This window comes from Cibotium barometz, chromosome 35 (assembly GCF_041138505.1).
Source record: "Cibotium barometz isolate CiBa-2024 chromosome 35, ASM4113850v1, whole genome shotgun sequence".
NCBI classification, from domain to species: Eukaryota; Viridiplantae; Streptophyta; class Polypodiopsida; order Cyatheales; family Cibotiaceae; genus Cibotium; species Cibotium barometz.
The window spans coordinates 44478647-44489776 of record NC_141080.1 but is presented as its reverse complement, the minus strand read 5'-3'; the positions used below and the strand labels follow the sequence as shown (position 1 = coordinate 44489776).

At 41.7% G+C, this 11130-nt stretch overlaps 1 protein-coding gene across 2 annotated transcripts; it reads left to right on the top strand.

The window, feature by feature from the left end:
- Positions 1 to 5020: 5020 nt before the first annotated feature.
- On the top strand, positions 5021 to 8507 carry LOC147618490 (glutamate receptor 3.1-like). 2 transcript variants are annotated; one of them, XM_086774923.1, is made up of 6 exons: positions 5021 to 5154; positions 5390 to 5643; positions 5790 to 6145; positions 6315 to 6346; positions 6530 to 6936; positions 8051 to 8507. In XM_086774923.1, exons 2-6 carry the CDS (start codon positions 5536 to 5538, stop codon positions 8378 to 8380), a joined length of 1233 nt encoding a protein of 410 aa, XP_086631049.1. In that variant the 5' UTR covers positions 5021 to 5154; positions 5390 to 5535; the 3' UTR covers positions 8381 to 8507. The 2 variants fall into 2 exon arrangements, with proteins under 2 accessions (XP_086631049.1, XP_086631048.1); XM_086774922.1 differs by lacking the exon at positions 5021 to 5154 and having other exon boundaries at positions 5249 to 5643.
- Positions 8508 to 11130: the final 2623 nt, after the last annotated feature.

Sequence of the window (11130 nt, the reverse complement as noted above, 5' to 3'; positions counted from 1 at the left end):
TTTAGGATCTAGGTTGGGGGTAATTTTCGGCAATGTGGGGGCTTCAATTTCTTTCATTTCCTCAACATTGTTCCGCACGATTCTCCAATTCGACCGTTGCAAGGCATCATCCCTGACATCAAAAGGGCACTCTCTGAGAGTTTTTGCTATGTCAGCACTTTCTGCCCACTGCAACACAAAGTCAGCCACATCTTGTTTCAGAAAATTTTCCCACTGCCCCTCAGTCTGCTTCTCCAATTCAGGAAGGATCACATAGCATGCAGGATCATTAGAGTACATTCTATACAATGAGTCATCTAGCACAAGTGTATTTGTCTTATTGAATTTCGGGAAAAGATACCAGAAGGTATCCAGGTTTTTCAAGAACATTGGCCTAAGAGGATTATCAAAGCGCCAAGTGCAAACATGGCAAGCGATTTGCGACAGCCATCCACTCATGCATTTCTTAGCTTGAGGCAGGCACTTATCCATGGCTGTCTCCAATTCCCTGCCTCTGTGGGAGGTCCACACAAACACCTCTGCAACCTGACTCAACGCAAGTAAGAACACCTCTGCATCCTGCCGTACGTAATAGGTGATGTTCTCATCCTCACGGACTTTGGAAAAGTACAGCGTTGAGACATTTGGGGGAATCTCTCTCCTGCGCTTATCATGCACGCACAAAAGACCTTGTTGAAGTCAACAACGACTACCAGGTCTCAAGAGTCATTGAAGCATCGAAACTGATTACGTGGAGGACAGTGCTCAATGTGCTCTACCTCATCAGTGGTGGGTGGTAGGGTTTTCGAGCCAACAACTTGAATTTTAACTACATGCACAACAATCAAGATGGTCAGGACATGCACAGACAACACTGAGACAAAGGACATATATTAAATTATCGCAAAATAATACGGCTTGCATGAGCAAAAAGCTACAAAGTTGCAAGAAGCTAAAGCTTCTTGCATGCTCGGGCCTTGGGGGAAAATTGGGTTAGTACTTTTCTTGGGGTCCCGAAGAGGCCCATCCTCCACCTGCCTCTTATAGGTGATAGCTATGACTATCCTAGAGCGATCTGGACCCAACCCTCTCTCAAGTTGGCAAGAGGAGTAGACTGCTAGTAACAGTGGGCTGATTCTCGAGAGATCACACCAAGCACTGAGTGCCAAGCACAAGCACTGACAAAAACCCCAAACCCGTGAGACGAGGGACCATCTACATTAACCACTCCATAAGTTAACATGGGTTCACCTGCTTAACCTACCATAAGGCACTTCACCATCTTACTCGCTTAAATTGGCACTTATCTTTTATAAGACGACACTAAAACATATAAAGTAGCCTTACCCTGTGCTTAATGTCAAATAGGGAAAGTCAACGAACTACGTGTATATGGTTGCTTGAGACTAGTAATAAAGGATGGACCACTTTTTTATTTTGGCCAACCTAGTGTGAAAATTAGCTTCCCACCACTTTGACTTGCATCGGGCTCTATGGATCAGTCCTAAACTATACCACTTAACCTCGGTCACCAACTTCATGACATATCCTGGACCATCCACACCTTTCCACCCCAACACCACTTCACCACCACAGATTTGGGTGATGTGAGGATGCAATCACCATTAGAAAGGAGGTATGTTAACCACTCTATAGGTTAACATGGTTTTACCTGCTCGACCTACCATAAGGCGCTTTGCCATCTTACCCATTAGATCGGGCACTTATCTTTTATAAGACAATATTGGAATGTATAAAGTGGCCTTACCATATGCTTAATGTCAAATAGGGAAAGTCTACAAACTCAGTGTAAGTAGTTACTTAAGACTAGTAATAGAGGCTGTCCCATTTTTAAGTTTGGTCACTCTAGTGTGAAAACTAGTCATTTGTATGTAAGTTATTTTTGACATTAAGTAATACACAATCATTTGTATGTAAGTTATTTTTGACATTAAGTAATACACAATCATTTCCTTACAATAGTTTACTTGTAAGCTCTCCTCTTCCCTCTTCTTGCTTGCTTGTATGCCATTGAATCTTGCTTGCTTGATGGATGCATGCTAGATAGGTTTGGTGTCTTCTTACATTAGCTTCACCTTTATTCCTTGTCTTTTGTGATAGAGAACCATCGTGAAGGGTCACCTATTTTTGCCTCCATCTAGGCATGGAGATCTCTCCCTTCACCCCAAGTTTGGCAAAGGAGCATTCTAGTGTGACAATGGAGTGAGGACGTGACAGACAAGCTAGCGCACCTACATAGGGAAGTTGTAGTTTGTGGCTCTAAGGCAAGACCCAATGACACATGCTTCGGTAAGGCTAAGGTAAGATCTTGAATTGAACAAGCTAATAGCCTTGGGATGAATTACATTGGTTTAATCATTAGAGTTCTTTACATTATAAACAAGAGGAGTGTTTGCATTGCTTATCACGATTATTGTGAATAACGTTCCACTGAAGTGAAGCACAATCAACCATGTGGTAGGAATCACACTTAATCTTATCCTTTTTTGAAATAGTCTGCTCAGAAAAGTAGTCATCCAATTGACTCAACCATGAGATCACAAGATGAGCATCTTCCTTTCTTCCATCAAATGTAAATTTTAAAAAAGTGTGATGGCTAATCTTACTGTCCTTTTTAATTGTTTAAGCAACAAAGGTAGCCTTGATGATGATCTTGGTGATGCGTGCATCTTTTGCTCAAGGTTGAGACATTTTGTTGTTCATATTGAAGTAATTGCTCAAGGAGTTGAATTCGCTTGGAAAATGTTGGTGGCCAAAGGTGGCGAAAGTAGAGAATTGGAAAATCCACCATCTTAAACTCGCCCATCTAGATTATTGGTGTTGTCAAAAGTAGATTCCATGGTATGGGTTCAAGAAAAGTGACCAAATGCATCAAGAATTACTGAAAAAGCTTTAATTTTTTTTTGGAATTTTTAAAGAAGTTTTAGGGAATTGTTTTAAAATTTAAGGTAATTTTTAGGCTTAAAATAGGTTAAAAGATTTTTTTGGGGAAAAATTTGCTGAAAAACTCTAAAAAATCTGAAATTTCAAGAGAAACTTTTTGAACCTGTGTGGAGCTCACAAAAATTTCCAGCATGGAGATTTGGTAAGCAACAACCCTAAAAAGTAAATTTTATCAGCTTTTTAAGCTTAAAAGCTTGTAAGGTTGTATTTTGCAAGCCTAAAACCATGGGTTTTCACAAAAAAATCCTATGTGAGGGGAGGATATTTTCTAGCCACCATGAGCCATTGGAGGTGCATATAGGGAGAGGGTAGAAAACTTCGATCCAGAATGCTACCACTTTAGTGTTCCATAGAAGCATGGATTGTTTCTAATTGTTAAAAAGAGCATCATGAGGTGTACTCAAATAAGTTTGAGAAGCAACATTAGATTTACAAGTAAAAGAGCTACACAAAGGGGATACAGCTTTAGAGAATATGTATTTGATGTATCCATGATCACTTTAAAATATCAAAATCTCTATTATTTTTACAAGATTATTTGGCTACACATAAAAGCTATGTCTATTGGAGGGAACACGTAAAACCTATGCCTATTGGAGGGACCTATCATGATCACTTGTGAGACTTTGGGCACCCCCGTCGATCACACTTGTGGGGATTTAGCCTTTAGACTCATCTCACATTAACAATCGCCCCTGAATGGAGCTGATCATGCCTGCCTATTAGCCATGGATGGGCAATCTTGCCTATCTCGACTCTCAACTTGTTGAATGGCCAGGAAGATATCTTTAAAGACACTTAGCCCAAGGTAGGTTCGTCATGAAATTTTCAATGAATATGAGAAAGGACGTACTTTTTTGAATGCCACTAAAACCTAGACACTCTTTAAGTAGAGAACTATTTCATTCTACAATTAAGATGAGAACTATTTCATTCTACAATTAAATGAGAACTACAACTTTGGTTTGAAAAATAACCACACTTGGACACAAACTAGCAAATTTTCAAGGAGAAGAGCTCAACCTAACCTTATTCTTGGTTTCCAAAAAACATTGCACTTTTAATCATAAACCATCACACCTTCGTCCATAACATGGTTGAAAATTAAGTTCACTCCTAGTTTGAGCGCCATGTAGAGGTACCAATTGCAATGCAACCCTCTCTCATCTTGCTTTCTTGAAACACTCTTCTAACTATTAAAATACTCTCTTCATGATAACATTTTTTAGGTGCTACATTGAGATTTTTAAATATCAATGTCCTTGGGGTTGTGCTCTACCACCCTCCACCCAAAAGAATTCAAGTCCAACTCTGTCTAGGTTTTAATTACACTCACAATTTTTAAAGGGATTGACTTTATTAATAGCTATTGATTACAAAGTTAAGACTTGAAACACACTTGTGCTATATTGTCACATGTATGGGTATTCACAAAGACATAAAAAAATGTTGTCAAAGTAAAAGAAAATGTGCACATCAAATTCATCTCGAGGCTTTACATTAAATTCGTCAATTTCTCTTTATGCATTAACCTCTCTACATATACAACATCTAAGTTGAAAACTTTAAATCAATAAGCCCCATAGCTTAAGAATATGCACTTGTTTAATAAACAAGACAAATGTAAATATCTATGTCAACTAATTAAAAATATGAATAAAGGATGGCCCCCCTTTTTTTTCCAAAATTTGGTTGTGAAGGTTGGAAAATCATAAGGAAATAGCCTTAATAAAAGTTTGCAAAGTTTGTACATGTTCCAATACTGCCTTTCTTTTCCCCCCTTCCCTTATTTTTTTCCCACAAGTCTTGTAGTGCGCTACATCTTTTTTAAAGGCACATTAAAGTCTTCCACAAGGCCATGACATGTAAGACTAGTAGAAAGCATGACAAAAGGACGAAATGTTCATGACTTTGGCTTTATAGTACACTATGACCTAACCAGAACCTTGTGGGTGCTCAAGTTCTCCCAATCCAAATCCAAATCTAAATCCCATCAAGTCACTCAATGGAATAAAGAGAGAAGGCATGACAAAAGGATGAAATGTTCATGGCATTGGCTTTATAGTACATTTTTGCCTAAGCAAAACCTTGTAGGTACTCACGTTCTCCCAATCCAAATCCAAATCTGAATCCCCTCAAGTCAATGGGATAAAGAGAGAAGGTAGAATGTAGAGCCTACCACCTGCTGGGAGTGTTGATTTGGTGGGTGAGGTGAGCACTCACATATTGTTAGAATATCCTAATGACAGAATCTAATTCTTTTGGGACAAAACCTTCAATTAGAAGCTCTAGGACTATGGTAGTGTTATTTTTGCTTCAATTAGAAGCTCTAGGACTATGGTAGTGTTATTTTTGCTTCATTACATGGACTTCTCCAATTCAAACCAGCTGGTGTGCTTCTTTTTTCTCATCAAAATCTCGAGCTTAACACTCGCTTCTTTTGCAGCTGCACCGGCACCCTCTTCGCCCTTCTCTACCTCCTCCCCACTGAGGGCCCTTGTGCCCCTCAAGACTGGTTTCACTGAGTTTGTGTCCTGGTCCGGCTCTCCTCAGAATGCAACCTTCAGTGGCTTCTCAGTTGAAGTGTTTAATATGGCAGTCAAGCGCCTACCCTTCCCTCTCCCGTACACGCTGGTCCCCTTTGGAGATGGCAAATCCAGCCCCTCCTACGATGCCATGGTACAGACGCTGGCGCAAGGGGTACTTTCTTCTCTGTCTCTTTTAGTATAGATTTGCAGAAAGGATTTGGACATGATTAAGACCAAGCAAGGCGCCGATGCGCATCATGCAACATATTCCTGACTTTGTGTGTGTGTGTGTGTGTGTGTGTGTGTGTTGATTTCCAGAAAGCTGATGCCATTGTGGCCGATCTCACCATCAACATAGGGAGGCTGAGGATTGTGGACTTTACACAGCCCTATGTGCAGTCTGCACTAGTAATGGTTACCCCCTTCAAGTATGGCAGCATAGGAACTCTTTGGGACTTCTTGCAGCCTTTCTCCACGCAGCTGTGGGTAGCCATCATGCTTGCCTTCTTCGGCACAGGGTTCGCGATGTTCATCCTCGAGCACAAGAACCCGGATTTCCACCAGAGCCAGACCAAACCCCCAAATGAGCTTGATGATAATGATAGCCCTGCACACGCAACCATCCACCAACACAAGTTAACAACATGGACCAAGAGGCTAGTTAATGTTTACTGGTCAGTATCCTACACTTTCAAAGCGTAATGCCATCTTGATTAATTATGTTTACTGCTTTTAATTGCATATTTGTCAGCAGGAGTCACATGCATTGCTTGCTTTCCTGCCTTTATTGGCTGCATTTTAGTCTTCATGGATTTAAGTTTACCCCCCTTGGTTTGTATGCAGGTTCACTTCTCTCACGGTATTCTTCTCGCAGCGTAAGTTTGCAAGCATTATTTCTTATTGAATTTTTGTCCAATAGGGCTTTCTATCCAAGCAATAAGAGGCCCAATGTTTCATTCTCTTATGACATGCTATGCATCTTAATGGGCTTCTTAAGTGGTAGTTAGAGATCAATCTTATAGAGCTTTGTTAACAAAAAGTACCCTTGTGTTGTGCAGAGGAGTCAGTTAGCACTCATCTGGGGCGCTTTGTGACAGTGGTGTGGTTGCTGGTGGTGCTGATTTTGACTTCAAGCTACACAGCAAGCCTCGCTTCGACTCTCTCGGCTGAGCAGCCATATCCCACCATCCAAGGGTTTGGATTTTTGTTGAAAAGCAGTGTGCCCATTGGCTATCAAGGGGGTTCTTTCATAGAGCACTATTTGGCAATGCTGGGGGTTCAAGAGAGCAGGCTGAAGTCCCTCTCAAGCGAGGAGCAGTATGCAAACACTCTTAGAATGGGTCCGAAAGCAGGTGGGGTAGGTGCCATCGTAGACGAGCTGCCTTACGTGCAGAGCTTTCTCAGCACAGAATGCGATTTCACCACTGTGGGTGATCAAATTGCGTACTTTGGTGGCTTTGGCTTTGTAAGTATAAATCATTTTTTAAAGCATTCATAATCCATTTCAACTACAATTTACCACCATAAAGTATAGGAAGCATCTATCATGTCAATGTGTTGTGGTATGATGATACGAACTTGCACTGACATCTAGTATGTGTGAATAGCATGCACTTCTTCCATTCAATGTGAATTGTCATGCTGTATGATTGTTGTGTAATGCCTTGGTATGCATCTGGCATGGAAATACGGTATGTGCAAACCAGCCAGTTTTGTGGTACAGCATGTGATGCAGCATGCATGGGGCATGCAGAATATCTGTACCATCATCTATCAGTTGACAAACACCGTGTTGTAGATTCGTGACATATTGTACAGCTTGCAATGGGCATGTAGGAAGTGTCCATCCAGTTTGGTCATACCACGTGTTATGATGTGATGATAGAAGCTTGTACAGACGGACAGTATGTGTACATACCATCCAGTTTTGTGGTACAATGTGATGCAGCATGGTTGGGCATACAGAATGTTTATACCATCCAGTATTGCGATGTGTTGTAGATGGATGCTGTATCGGCTGTATCGTGCAGCTTGCAATGGCATATCATCCAGTTTGTCCAGAGAAGAATGTGTTGTGATGCAATGACACAAGCTTGTGTCAGACATACAGTATGTGTGCACACCTCCAGTATCGTGGTATACTAATGTGTGGTGATGTGATGTCATAGCATGCAGCTTGCATGAACATATAGCATGATCATACCATTCAGTTTTGTGTGGTGATGTGATGTCATAGCATGCAGCTTGCATGAACATATAGCATGATCATACCATTCAGTTTTGTGGCACATGTAGGATGGAATTGTATGTGGCTTGCATGAACACACCCATCCAAATTTGCCCTACAGTGTGTTTTGATGCGATGACAGAAGCTTGCAACGACATACAGTATGTGTTCATATCATGATGCTTCACGGCAGCATGCTGGACAACGTGTTGCCATGTGATGGATGATGTACTGAAATAGCATGTGCATACCATGCGGTTTTACCATGCAATGGCTGATATAAAATGATTAATCAAGGGTAAGGTTCAAGGCTAGGTGGATTAATTATGGGGAAGGGTTATGAATGATGCAGGCGTTTGCAAAGAACTCCACCTTGACAGATGAGGTGTCGATGGCCATACTGTCGCTGGCACAGGATGGGACGCTGCAGAGGGTGAAGGACAAGTGGGTTGGGCCGAGCCTGTGCAGCTCCAATGCTCAGGCCTCTTCACATATGCGGCTGAGGAGCTTCGGGGGCCTCTTCATCATCCTGGCCGCCGTGTACGGCATCTGCGTCATCTGGCGGGTGCTGACGTGGCAGGTGAAAAGTGTGGGCTTGCCGGCCAGGATTTGGTCCACGGCAAGATCACGCTCATCGCCAGCTGCCGGTGCCGGTGCTGGACCTCCTGCATGGAGTGCATAACAGGGGCCATGTTGTTGTAAAGTATTATTGGGATTTTCATTTTCTATATTAAACGGTCCTTCAATTAACTCCCATTTGTATAGACATGCTTTATACAAAATGGTCCTGACCATGGAATCTTCAACTGTAGTTTCTAATACGTAGAGTAAGACTAATCCTCCCTCTTGGATTGTGAGGCTTGGGATTTTTATCCGATCTCACATGGTGCTCTAAAGGTGAGCTTGCTTGTACGGAATATGTTGCATTTATATGGAAGCACCTTGAGATGGAGTAATGTTTGGTGATTGGTGTAACCTCAAACAGGCAGATGAAAAATTGGGAATACATTTACAAGTACATGCAACTTATGCTATAGATTACATATATGCATGCTTTTGATATATTGCATGGATTCTTACTTGGGTTGCGTGATTGGATTTGAATGAGAAATTGAAAAGAAGGATCCAAATAACTATGAGGCGACACTTACCATGGCTAAGAGGTTGTCAGATATCGAGAGCCGAAAATCGCAGAATAAGACTAATGTCGTGGAGATAGGAGGATGGAATGGCTCCAAATCTGAGAACAGAAGTAAAGGGGCATCGGGCAAATGTAGAGAGGAAGCCTTGGGGAGAAGCTCGGTCAGGTTGAAGTCAAGTGGACCCTTGGTACCTTGTAATAGGTATGGAAATAACTCATTCAATATAAATGTTGTGCAAGGGCGAGGAATGCCCTAGTCACAGGAGGATATGTCAATATTGCAAGGTGCCCAATCTCGCCTCCCACACGACCATGCAGACATTGCGGGGACATGCACTACAATAGTGAATGCAACAGACGGACCGCATAGAGTCGGGTCATCATTGTGCAGGCACAAGGTCAGGATGATAATTAGAAAGGATGGATTGGTTGAGAATTACCAAGATTGAGGATACAGAAACATTCTCCCAACGAGGAGATAGCCCATCGAGAGTAGGGACTGTGCAGACAGTACCTAAATGTATGATCGCACAATTGACAACATTGTAGAATGTATACTTTGAGATTAAAGTGAATGATGTTGAACATGTTATGTTGGATACAAGAGTCACCTGTAATTTCATCACCCCATATTGTAATTGGGAATGAGGGTGTGCGACTCTAACAAATTATGAGTCTCCTTTGCTTAGGGAAAAGACAATAATGTGAAAATGGCTTACAATGTGGCGGTGCAAGCGGGCGCATGGAAAGTCCGATTAGACTTCATAGGGGTGCTCGATTAGACTTTATAGGGGTGTCCATGGATGCGTTTAAAGTGATCGTGGGACTCACTTGGGTAGATAAATACCTCATCGCCTTCATAAGAAAAGGTGTGAACACTGATGCTAGATATGCAGGGGTCAGAAGTGACCGTGCCATGCATGTGATCTCAAGTGGGAGGTAAGCAAATCAATGCCAATAGTGGGAGCAAGGTTAAAAGCAATGTAATGCAGACATTTAGAACTAGCAGTGTTCAAAGAGCGACATAATAAGTCGCGGCGAATGTCAGAATGGTGTAGTGCTAAGTAAGCCAAGAGAGCAGCCAAACAAGGCTGCCAAATTCACTCATGTGTTATGAAAGTCAGTGATGGAGACCCTGGGGAATGCAGGATAGGCGACCCCGAAATACAGGGAGTTCTAAATGAATTTCGGGATGTAATGCCCGAGACGTTACTATAGCGGCCTACCACCAAAACGCTCTGTTGATAATAAGATTGAACTCATACTAGGGCATGGCCCTCCAGTTAAGGCTCCATATAGAATAATGGATGCCACAAAGCTCAAGGAGCTTAAAATCGAGCTAAGGGAATTGGCTAGCAATGGAATGACGAGGTCCAACAAGTCGCTATATGGTGCCCTGTGCTATTTGTGTCTAAGAAAGATAGGTCAGCTAGGCTGTGTACTAACTATAGGGCCCTTAACAAAATAACTATCAAGAATCAATACTCCGTGCCAGTAATGGAAGAACTAGTAGACTAGTTGGTGGGAGAGCAAAATATTTCACAACGATCGACTTGAGGTCAGGTTATCATCAAATTAGAATTGATGAAGGTGACATTGAGAAAATGGCTTTCCGGACAAGATACATAAGCTATGAGTGGATGGTGTTGCCTTTTAGGCTGACTAACGCACCGGTGACTTTCTGCACCATGATGAGTGATATATTCAAAGAATACCTAGATTAATTCTTGATTATATACATTGATGACTTGCTCATTTATAACAAAACTCTAAAGGAACACTTGAGAAAGGTGCTGCAGTTGTTACACAAGCACAAATTATATGCCAAACCGAAAAAGTGTGAATTTGCAGCAGTAACAAAAGTGGAATTCTTGGGGTTTGTAGTGAACCAAAAGGGGGTGCAAGTAGACCCAAAGAAAATAGAGACAGTTATGAAGTGGATTGCACCCGGTAATGTGTGTGAAGCTCAAGAGTTTGTGGGATTCATGCCTTGTAAGTTTGTAAAGGATTTTGGCAAGATAGCCGCAAAAGGGATTAAACCCTTTAGATGGACTGAGATTGAGAGTAGAGCATTTGAGAAAATGAATGTAGCAATGTGCTGCACGCTCGTATTGAAACTCCCCTGAATTCGACAAAGCGTTTGAAATACATAGATGCATGAGAAAATGAAGATAGCAATGTGTTGCATGCCCATATTGAAACTCCCTGAATTCGACAAAGAGTTTGAAATACAATTTTGCCTCGTAAGTTTGTAAAAGATTTTAGCAAGATAGCCGCGCCTCTTTACGGAT

Excerpts from the sequence above, each read along its gene's own strand:
- LOC147618490 (XM_086774922.1), top strand. The coding sequence starts at position 5,281 with ATGGTAGTGTTATTTTTGCTTCATTACATGGACTTCTCCAATTCAAAC. Across the intron at positions 5,644-5,789 it reads TACAGACGCTGGCGCAAGGG|AAAGCTGATGCCATTGTGGC; the intron begins GTACTTTCTTCT and ends GTTGATTTCCAG. Across the intron at positions 6,937-8,050 it reads ACTTTGGTGGCTTTGGCTTT|GCGTTTGCAAAGAACTCCAC; the intron begins GTAAGTATAAAT and ends TGAATGATGCAG.